General features: G+C 37.7%; 1 protein-coding gene across 4 annotated transcripts in view; it reads left to right on the top strand.

Moving 5' to 3' along the window:
* The first annotated feature begins 695 nt into the window (after positions 1 to 695).
* The window catches only part of EFR3A (EFR3 homolog A), an 86,111-nt gene continuing 75,206 nt past the window's right edge, over positions 696 to 11,600 (top strand). For 2 of the 4 annotated variants that reach the window (XM_054190930.1, XM_054190929.1), the window contains exons 1-2: positions 696 to 742; positions 5,776 to 5,829. In XM_054190930.1, coding sequence (XP_054046905.1) covers positions 5,820 to 5,829 — 10 coding nt within the window. In that variant the 5' untranslated portion in view covers positions 696 to 742; positions 5,776 to 5,819. The remainder of the gene's footprint in view (positions 743 to 5,775; positions 5,830 to 11,600) is intronic. The other 2 variants (XM_054190931.1, XM_054190932.1) reach the window with 1 other exon arrangement.

The following is an 11,600-nucleotide window of genomic DNA, read 5'->3' as shown; positions in this document are numbered from 1 at the left end:
AATGATCTTTAAGGTCCCTTCCAACCCAGAACATTCAATGATTCTATGATATTTTGCCAGCACACTGTTGTGGGGTGACTTCGCATTGTTTAAAGAAAGAAACGTCCTTTCCCCCTCGGGCACACCACCGTCCTTCACAGAGGCCACCACCTTTCCTCAGACACACTGCCCCTCCGGACCACTGCCACAGGAACAGGAGGGTTTTAGCGGCAGCACAGCCAAATCTCCCTCACACGGAGCCTCCCCATCAAGGCCCCACCTCACCCGGGCTACCACAGCGGCTGCTTGGGCTTCCTGGAGCCGTGGTCCCCGCCCGGCAGCGCTGACCAGCCGGTTCCGCCACGGCGGCCCACCGCCCTGTCACAGTGGCCACGTGACCCGGGGAGAGCGGGAAGGTGCACGCGGGGCGGGGCGGGGCCTGGGGGCGGGGCGATCTGGCCCCGCCCCTCTGCCGCAGGCGGGTCTGCGCCGCAGAGGCTGACGGGAGTTGTGTCCGCCCGCCTCAGCCCTCTCCCACCCAGCCGCCTTGGCGGCACCTCGCCCTGGGGCGACTGAGCTGTGTCCGGGGTGCTCCTTCCCCCGTCCTAACTCCTTGTCGTTGGTCGTGTGTGTGGGGAGGAGGAAGGAGGAGGCGCGGCCCCTCACAGAACTACAACTCCCGGCGTGCATTGCGCCTCTGGTAGCAATGGGGGGGTGGGGGGGAAGATGGCGGCCGGTCAAGCGAGCCGGAGAGGTGGCTGAGGTGAGTCTGCGGCAGCCAGGAAGCGCTCCCTTTACTTGTCTTCACTTTCCCAGCCATGTCCTTTCCCCGTTGTTCCGCTCCCTTCCCCGCTCTCCAGGGGCGGAGGGGCCGCGGCAGTCGACGGGCGCTGAGGGGGGCGGCGGGAGGGAGGCGGGAGGCCAAGCCGCAGGACATGGCCTCAGGCCGGACGGGCCCCGGTGGGCGCTGCTGAGCGCCGTTGCCGGGGGGCAGGCTCCCGCCCTCCCTCTGGGCGGGCCTCTCTCCATAGAAGTTGCCCCGGGAGGCTTGTGGTAGCGAGCGGGACCCCCGGCCTTCCCCAGCAGAGGACCTGGGGTCCCGCCACCCTCAAGTGGTGCCTGCACGACGCTCCTCCGGAGGTAGAGGCCTTCTGTGGGGCGATCATAAGTCAAAACCTTGTTGTCAGTAGTCAGCTGTGCCTGATGTGGTCAGACATCCCTGTGGCATCAGCCTGAATGCAGCAAAGCATGGGAGGACTCTGGCTTTGGGATTTCCCCAAGCTGGTGTCTTCAAATGGACCGTAACACAGTGAGGTTTTGCTAAGCGTTAACCGAACATAATGCAAATTTACAAAAGGACTACACTGTGAGCTTCATCTTTTACTTTAAAGTTAATTGTGCAGCACCAAGCCTTACTTCAGATAATTGAGGTGTACGTTCACAAATCCTGTTACTGAGAACTAATTTGGTACAGCTTCTCTTTCGTTAAGCTGGATACTTCTAGGGAGGTATCCCGTGGTACTTTGATCTGGGATACTAGGAAGGCAAGATCCTGGTGTAGATTGAGAATTCTCTGTGCTCTGTTGGAGAATTGATGGGAGAGCCTGTAACTCAGAACCAGCGTTTTAATTCCTATATCAAAATCAAGTTTGCTAGGCCAGATGTTATACTTTGTAAAGCTACGTCAAATGTTTGCTGTGCAAGTTGATTAGGTAACCTAAAACCAGAGTAACAGCCAAGGCTTTGGGAAGCTATAGGTAATCCACTTCCTGGAGCCTTTGTAATGCATTCGAAATAATCTGAAATGGTTTCCTGAGTAATTTTAGTATTTAGGGCATCTTGCTGGAAGACTTGCATGGATGCTCTTAAACAGGTGGTAAAATTTCCCTGAGAAATTGATGGTTTGGAATTGAAGTCTTGATTGTAGTGCCCTGATACATGTAAAGGCTTATGCATGTTATATTTAAGCCTTTTAATAACATTTTAAATATTTGTTTAAAAAAATGCTGCTAGAATGGGATTAATTTCTGATTCAGGAAAAACCTCACTAAAATGGGAATTAGAATGTACTTTGTAATTAAACAACTGTTTTAAAATTAAATATTTAAGTTTGGCATCCTGTTATGAAAATGTTGTAGTTAATGTTGAACGGTAACTTCTCTACTTCTGATCCAAACTTGTGCAGGAGAAAAGAAAAACAAATTTTACATTGCATACAAGTGGATGAAGGCATTAGAATATTAATCAGACTTGGCAATTGAACTTCAGGTATAATGAAAGGGGATTGCACTTCTAGTTATAAAATCTGAATTGTAAAACGTACAGGTTAGAAACAGCTTTGGTTGGTATCAGTGACTTAACTGCCCAGCCTAACTCTGTAATGAAGTACTTGTAAAAATTACTGTGCTGTTTTTAAATAACTTTGAGATTTATTTTTTTTTTTTGAGTAAAAGCAAGTCATGTTTTCTGTAGTTGGAATAGAGCAAAAAAATATTCATCTGATGGATTTTTAACCCACCACTGGCATCATAGGAGAATTGCTTTTGATTTTACCAGTGAAATGGATGTTGGGTTAATCTAGCCTTTGAGGTGGTGGGAAGGGTTGCTAAGGAACACTTATTTAATGTGCAGGGTGTTTTTCTTGTCCTAAAACCATCTGCTCTTAGAATTCTCTAAGGTGAGCCAGGGCAAATGTCCTTTTAGGTGGGCCTGTTTAGATGAACTCTCCATGGTGAGAGAACAGGGTAGCCTCATTAATACAGCCATGCTCATGCATGGCATTGCATCTTTACCTGAGAAAGCTAAGCCAAACTGAATCAGGTACTTTCACAGAGTTGCACTATGCTATGTAAATCCATTTTGTATTGCATGTTTTTGATCCTGGGAATTGTAGTTGGAGCCTAACTGTCTATATTTAGGAATGAGCGTGTGACTTATTAATCTTGCATTGTATTGGCTGTTTGCCTACCTTCAAAACTAAAGGCACTGATTAATTTTTCAAATAGGAAATATGAGTGGGGAACCAAGTGACGTAAAAACTTAATGTGCAGTGTATTTTTAATTTTTCAGCTCATGCCTGCCCAGCCTTGGTTGCCTGACTGTCAGAGGTGCTTAAACCTGTACTCTTCTTTGGCTTAATTTGGAGGAATGGCTAGGTGCCCAGCTGGCAATTTCATTTTGAATACTCAAAATCAAGTTAATCATTTATAGTGTTACATAATAGAATAGCATAATGGTGGATTTACTGAAAGAAAATACAAAACCTCAGGTGTGCTGACTTCTATTTCTTTACCTTTAGCACAAGGGTATATACATTTTTCCGTTCTAGATCTTTTACAGAGTTTTAGGGCAGACAGGAAGATGATGTCTGCTCTTCTGTTTGGCTTTCAGTGCCATTTATGGAATCTTGTGATAATAAGAAATAGTTTCTGCTTATAAACTATCCTTTAATTTCGGATCCCAGGTTATTTAAAGTAATGACAAAAAAAATCACATGTAAGCATACAATTGGAGGAAGAAGATGATCAGAACTAATAAGTAGAACAAAGTCTGTTTTTCTTCCTGTGTTAGTGCTGCTTGAATCTGATAGAACAGTAGATTGACCATGGATGTCCTTATCCTAACCAAATTGTGTAGAATCTCCTTGAAACTAAACTGAAAGTTTTTGTTAAGAAAAATGGCCCTTTTGTGTCATACAAGTGTTGATCTACCTTTTAAAGTACATTCACTAGCATTGTACTTTTATTATAATTGTGTTTAGAATTACTATTATATCCTTAGGAACACAAAATAACTTAGTCCGCTGCAGAAAAGTAGACGTGACTCTTATTTATCTCTTTAAAATCCAGGAGTCAGTTCCTTTGGTGCCAGAGACATTGTATAGGTACATAACATCCTTAACTTGCTTCTGGTGATCTGTCAAATATCACAAAATTATATGTAAAATCTTAAACAGTAAGCGTTGGACTATTTAGGAAAACTAAATTATATCTCATGGTTTGCCATATCTCGTTTTTTTGTGTTTTTTTTTTAATTGTAGCCAAGTTCTACTTTATCAAGTTCTGGATTTATATTTTTTCCCCTCTCTTGATATGTAAAACTTAATTCAGTGACAAACAGCAGAGCAGACTCATGGTGGGAAGCTTCTTATTTTATTTTAGTTCTGCTGTAACAGATATCAGCATCTGTGGACTAAACTTTGCCTTAGGCATAATGAGCCAGTGACTGAACACTTTATGGAGAGGAAATTGTGTAGTCTGTTCTGTGTGTAGAAGCCAGGCCACCTCCATATTGAATTTTTGGTTCTGTTACAGACAATAAAATGATTAGAAATCCAGTGAACTATTTAAAAATAAACCCCAAAATCTTCAATTTGAACACCTGTCTTAATTGCTTATACAACTGTTCTAGTAATTTCTGCATTAATATGTTCTAAAGTTAGTTTACTTTGCTAGCAGTAATGGTGGTAATATTCTAGCAAAATTTATTGAATTCCTGATTGCTAGTGATGGTCAATAAAACGTTCTGAGTCTCTGGCACTTGACTCACTTGAGCCTTTCATCAGGCTCTTTGCATTTTTATGTTCTGTCAGTAAATCTGTCTTCTGTAATCTCTCAGCTAAATTCTTAACTGCACTCTAAATTACAGATTTCATTTTTCCATGTGTCTGCCAAATATCACAATCCACAGGACATGTTTCCTTTTATAAAATTACGCTGCTTCTAAACTCTGTCCTTGGAGAGGGACATACAGCCTTCTAATAGGATAGGATATTTTAAATAAATTACTTTGAAGCACTATTTTTAATCTTGGTTGCTATCAGCAAATTGGAACCTTTGATTGAAATACATATACAATGAGAATAAAGTTTATTTTTAGCAACTGTGAACACTGCTTTAGTGTGTGATCATTAACCATATGTTTGTGACCAAATAAAATATTTATTCTCACATTATCAGTGTCTGGGATTATAGTTTTTTGGTGTTTGTATGAAAACAACTATTAGCTGGAGTTTTTTTATTTATTTTTTTTATTTTATATTTGAACACAGCAACACAATCTCTTTAACTGAGATTTTTTTTTTCTTATTTTGTAAAAGATATATTTAGAGGGAGGTTGCATTTGGCAGTTAATAAAACCCAAATGCACTGGTTTAATATAGAAAAATCTTAAAATTATTTGCATTTTAATACTAATTAATTAAATGGTAGATTAAGCTATTTTTATCGCCAAAATAGATTGTAACTTAATTTGAGTTAATTGTGTGAAAATGTCTAATTGGATCAAAAAACCTTTGAGCAGCTATTGTTTATAGTCATTTGCTCTCTGATCTAAAAATCTGTATTTTCTGATACTGGGAGAAAAATGTCATAGGAAGTGCTGCACACAGATTTTACAGCATCGTTTTTCTCTGTATAGAGCAGAGACCTTTCACAGGCGTTTTAAGGAAGAAGTGCTGTGATTTATATTTGAAGTGGAAGTATCCTGTAAAGCTGTACACCATTTACCGTCATGAGCGGTGGCAGTTCGAGAGGTCATCCCAATAAATACACAGGAAAATGTTTGCTCAAGCATCAAGTGCAAGAACAGAATGACTAAATTTGAAGAACTGGAAAAAACTGCATACAGTCTGGTCAGATAAAATGATATCTGGGTTTCTGTGGTAACAGCCTCTGATATTGGAGCTGAAGTATGTGACTTTGGCTCATTCTGCATAAGTTTCTACATATATTTGGCTGTAAGTTGTCTAAAGCTATCGTCTTGACTGTTTTTTTTTTTTGTTTGTTTTCTTTATAGCTTATTGTATTTTTACAAAATTGAAGACAGATTCCTGCTTAACAATGCCTGGCAGTAAGTATTGTTACCTTAAGTGTGTTAAGACAGTATTTAGGGGTGTTTGATATTATGATGTGTTCTTTGGGGGCTAAAGATTCTACCAAAATTAAAAAGGAATAAACCTAAATTATGATACTTGCTGTCATTTTTAAGATATTTAGGGTCTTGGTATTATCCAGCCTCTACCTTTGTAGATCTCTATATTTTTTCAAAGGAACCTAGTAAGGGCTCTGCGTTTTCCATTTCAATAAGAAGTTCACAGTTTAACATTGATGAATTTTGTGATTTACAGTACATTCTGGAATAGTTGTATTCAGAAAATAAAAAGATATTTCAATATAGCTATAATCCCAGCTTTGGGAAATTACAAATATTGCTTATAGAAGATAGAATTACCATTTAGGATATAAAGTGATATTATCTTTAAAATTCAAAATTAAATGAGATTTTGATGTTTCTAAGAATCAAATTATTTACCTTGAAGAGTAGTAAATTTCTCTAACACAAAGGCTGAAATTATGAAAATGTTACACATACTAATAAATTATACTATGTTATAATACTATTAATTGCAACTTTTTTTTTTTATTTCTATTTAGAGAAATCCTGCATGGTCTCTAGTAAAAGTTACTAACAACAGTCTCTAGATAAAGCAGAGTGCTTTATCCAGAGGATAAAGAAGTCTTCATAAAGTTACAGCACCAATCATATTGAGTGCTCTTTAATTATAGGTTTGTAATGAGTTTCACAAATGTTTAATTTCATGAGCAAATGTTTGAGCATTTTTTTTTTTTTTGGGTGACTTAAGATTTGTTGTAAGCTGTGACTACAGGGTACTTAGAAAGGTCTTGCAGTAATTCTAGGTTTTGTGTTACATGGTCACAGTGACACAAGTGGCTATTCTATATCTGTGGAAGTACTTTGATGTGTTGTTTGAACCACTGTCATGTAAAAGACCTTATTTAGGTGTTTTCTGGTTTTGTGGTAAGTAGTTGAAATTATTCCTGTACATAGACACAAGTTTTTGTAATAAAATAGTGGCCAATGTGTAAGTGTTATATTGTATATTTACAAGAGAAGCAGCTGGCATAAATTATTCCAACTGTACTGTGGTTCAAGTTTTGTAATGCAATGAACTACGGCTGTGTTTTTGTTTGCAGTGTTTAGTATTATTAACGCCTCTATCATGATACTCACTTTTGCTGTGCAGGACTGTATTGTTTTTTTTAAAACCGTTAAATGGGAAAAGTAAGATACATGTTTTTTCTAACCCAGGTATGCTTATGTTCAGGGACATTATTAACGCTATTTACCCTAATGCATGTAGAGTCTGCATTACTACAGAGTGAGATGGAACTTAAAGTAGACCAAAACAACTGGTTGCAATATTTATCTGTAGTGAGACATTGAGAACTACGCAGTATTTATTTCTCTTCTGTGTATATTAGATGAGTTTAAGTGTGTGGGTGAAGGGAAGGCAACCTAACAGATGTGTATGTATTGTAATTCTTATGAAATAACTGTACTTGCTTAATATTTTCCTTCCAAAAATTGTGATGAAGATCAACTATGCTTATATTTTAATGCAAGCAAGCATCACTTTGTGGCTAGTTGTACGTTCTGTCAGTGTGCGTAGGGACAGCCTTCAAGACTTCAACTTTGTTGCGTGTGAAAGGGTCGGCTTCTGCCTGCTAATTTAGGCTTCTTCAGAGATACCAAAGGATTCTTTTCAGAGCATATTGATGAAACAGGTTGCTTCTATTTAGTGTTACTTTGAAATCTTAAAGCATTTCTCCTTGAAATCTGAAAAGCTCAGTTGTTTGTAAAGGCTGAGACTTTTTTTTTTTTTTTTTTACGTGGAGTTCTCTCATCCCACACATTGTTGCGTCGAGCATCTTTTGGAATAAAATGTGGAAAAGGCTGTTAGAGTGATTTGTTTTCCAAAAATGTTTTCTGTCATGCTAGAATGAGTTCTTTATAAACCAAGTAGAATAATAATATCTAGTTAGAAGGGAAGTTTGATGGAGTTCTGAGGTCATACCAACCAACTCCCTTTTCCAGTGTCGTCCTGCTTACTGTCCTGAGTCTCTGTATCAGTTCCTGGTAATATTTTTTACCCCTTTTTTTGCAGTACTTAGGGAACATCTAGGTCTAGAAGTGGTGGTTCGGAAGGTCAGGAGAGACCAAGATACTGGTATTATGTAAAGACTGGACAAGGAAACTTAATGAGTCTTTCCGGGGACTTTAGCTGTTCCTAGAGGCAATTTAGAAGTCAGCCTTGAAGTTGTTGTATATAAGAAGTGTATTCTCCTGTGAACTTTTTATCTCCCTCGATGTTATTTGTCCAAAAAATAGGCATGTAGTCAGAACTGGCATGTGGTATTGAGAGGGAGAGAGATGAACACAGTGAGTTAACCAAAGATAAAGTTCTTCTCATTTAACCTCATCTCGGTCATGTGTGGGGGTCTCTGCGGTAGTTTTTTGTTACATATTGGATTATCCGATTTTCTATTGAAGTTGCTGTTTAGTGATCCCATTTAAGCATATGGGGATATAGCACTGCATTGAGTCCTTAATGAAATAATGTTAAGGTTTTAGTCTCAATACAGTAATAGCCCATATATAACAAAATTTTCAATCCTCCTCTCTTAATCTTAAGGTGTAAAAGCGCTTGGTTTTGACTAGTCATGGCATGGCATTTGTATTGACATCTAGTCTGAGGTGGAAGTGTAATGCTATGTAATTGCTGCAGCACTTGTAGCAACTTTGCCAAAGCATTGTTTTTCCCTGTATTCTTTGTGGCTATAACTTTTATGTATATAGCTCTTCTTGTGCAAATAACGTGGGCGTTGATGCAAGATATGCTTACAAACATGGTGTCTTCATCTAAAGTTGAAATGCAAGCTCCGAAATGTTGAGAAAGCAAATGTGCTTTCTCACTGTTAATATAATACAGTAGGTTGATTTGAGCCACAGCTATTTTATTAACCAGTTTAGCTGCTACTTATCACAATGAAACCGTGGTTTAAATGATTAATTAGTCCTTTTATTTAAAAACAAAACCAAAGAACTTGTAACCAGATAGCCTTTGCAGTACAGGCAGTATGGGTGGTTTTTTTTATTTGTCACAAGTTTGCTCTCAATTTCCTGTTCAATAATTTGTACAGTTAATTTCGTTTGACATACTTCTGTTACGGAACATGGGTAGGTTTTGGTAGTTTTTTTTGTTGGCTGCATTTGGATTGAAATGGTACAAATGTTTCTGTTGAGGAAAAAAGCATAGCTAAATCCTATACCAAAACATTTGTTTAAGACTCTTTTCTTTTTGGACATTATGTTTCGGATATTCACACTTAATCAGATGCTTGAAACACAGTTTGGTAGATAATGAGTTTTTTCAGAAACAGCTAACCTACTTACTGGCTGAATTCCCTGACTTCAATTAAATATTTAACTTAAAGGTAGATTTTAAACTAAAATGTAATTGCTTGGACTAGAAAAATTATGTGTGATACAGATCAGAACACCTGCTGACTGTAAGAGTGTATTGTAGTCATATGTGTGTGATTTTTTTTTTCTTTTTTTTCTTTTGCTTTTCTGTGGTTCTTACTTATGCCATTTGTATACCTAATTATAACTTTGCTTTTCAAGGTTTTGTTAATAATGATTGTTACGTTAAATTGATTTTAGCTGCTGATTAGCATGTTCTCGTATGACTGATTGTAACGTAAATAGAGAGAACAAATAAATTAAAATAACGATTCTGACAAATGTAATTTTCCCACATTCTTCCCGTGAATTACTGCAGCGAAATTTAGAAATATGAACATCCCCTATGCTATTCTGTCAAATACTTGCCAGTTAGAAGGAGAGCACTCTGATTTAAGAAATACAGGTATCGGTTATGTGGAAAATCTTCCATGATTTGGCCTGTTCTTGGTTATAGTGAAGTGGTTGTTTTGGTACCTTCAAAGTACTTCTCCCAAGTATGCTCAATGCATTGATTGCTTTTCATTAAGCTACCTAACGGTTCGTTTCCTCAGCTTTCCAGGCACCATATGGCGCTTTGCCAGTTGTCTTTGCAGAGACAACTAGTCTGCAGTTGGTGTGTACTGGTGGCTTCCCTAGTTTGGGTGAGACAAAAGTGAATAAGGAAAGAACAATTGAATAGTGGTTCTCTTTTTTCTTATATATTTTTTTGGTTCTTGGATGTTACTGCTTTCAGTTAAGTTTGCTTCATGGTCTTTAAACAAGCAACCAACCCATCCCTCCTTCTCAGAGCAAAAAAAAAAACAAACAAAAAACAACGAAACACAACAAATGTTTAAAAGTATAATTTTGTTTTTGAATAAAGCTTCCTTGCCAAGTGTAGGAAGGAAAATAGTACTTGATATGGAATTTGAAATGAGTGAATTCTTAACTCGTATTTAATGTTCTTAATACATTTTATGAGGCAGATAATGGTCCTCATTTTGTGTTTCTTCCCTCGCAACAATTTTTGGAAATTCATTTATTTGTCTTTTGCAATTGTAGTTTTTATTCTGTATATAATAAGTAAGTAATAACAAGATTCTTAATGAGAAGGGAATATTTATTTCCCCGTGAAATACAGTTCCAAAATACCCATGGTGGCTGGAGATATATTCCTAAATCTGTCTATATAAATATTTCATGGGCTAAGCATCCTAATGTTTTTAGTGAAAATTAAGCCATAGTTCTAATTAATAACTTCCCCATTCTTTCTATCTAGTATACTTTTTTCCTCATCTGGAGTATGTTTGTCATGTACCCTTGATACTTTAAAACCCTAAATGGGACCTTCCACTTAATGAAGCAGTTTTTGTAATTGCTTTAATTTATTTTATATGCAGTAGAAACCTTATTAGTTTTCTGACATATTGTTGACTACTTAGAACGCTGTTAAAATAAATACTTTATAATCCTATAAAATGTTCATATTTTGGCTATTACAGAATGGGGGAGTATCTTAAATCATTGTCTGCTGCTCTGTTCTAGTACTTAAAGGATAAGAAACACAAGCGGCCCTGGATCATGTCCATCTTTCAGCTACTAACCTAACCAACACGGGAACTTGAAAAACAGCTGCCAAGGGAATGTCGTGGTTTGGGCTACCTTTGGCAGTTTGCCATTTGCTAGTCCTAGGCCAGTAAAGGAAAGGAACTGTATTTCAGAATATCCGTAACTATTATAATACTATGGTCACAAAATATATAATTAATTCTTTACGTAATAATATACAATAAATGCTTTCAATATGTAAGCATTTAGATGCAGATTTTTTTTTTATCTGATTTTTAGGTGATTGTCTTTTCTACACTGAAAAGAAGTAGTAACTTCTCCAGATGTATTCTTTGATTAAGCTAAAAACCCACAGGAAAACTGTAGCTTTTTGTACATCTGTTTATTTCACTCACGATACTCTAAGTAGCTTTGTGTGCTAGTGGTGGCTTCCATATTCTTTGATGAATCTGCATGGATTTTTTTAAGACTTGAAAATTTTGAACAAGTGCTCATTTTGTTGTTTTCTGTTGGCTGTTAATTCTCTTTATGGACGCATCATCCTAACCCCATTTGGGAAAGAAAGTATTTAGGAGCAGTTCCATAGAAAGTGAAAATCACTCGTATTAACACGTTGCAAATAATGTCTAGTAACATCTTTAAGAATGTTCCTCCTTTCATTCCTCCCATTTGGTTTGGAACACACTTCAGTATAGCCCAGAAATGAACAATTTTGTTTCATGCATTTCTTGTCAAAACCTGAAGAA

This window comes from Rissa tridactyla, chromosome 2, assembly GCF_028500815.1.
Source record: "Rissa tridactyla isolate bRisTri1 chromosome 2, bRisTri1.patW.cur.20221130, whole genome shotgun sequence".
NCBI lineage: Eukaryota > Metazoa > Chordata > Aves > Charadriiformes > Laridae > Rissa > Rissa tridactyla.
Note: the sequence above shows the minus strand (reverse complement) of the source record. Positions and strands in the feature narration are given on the sequence as shown.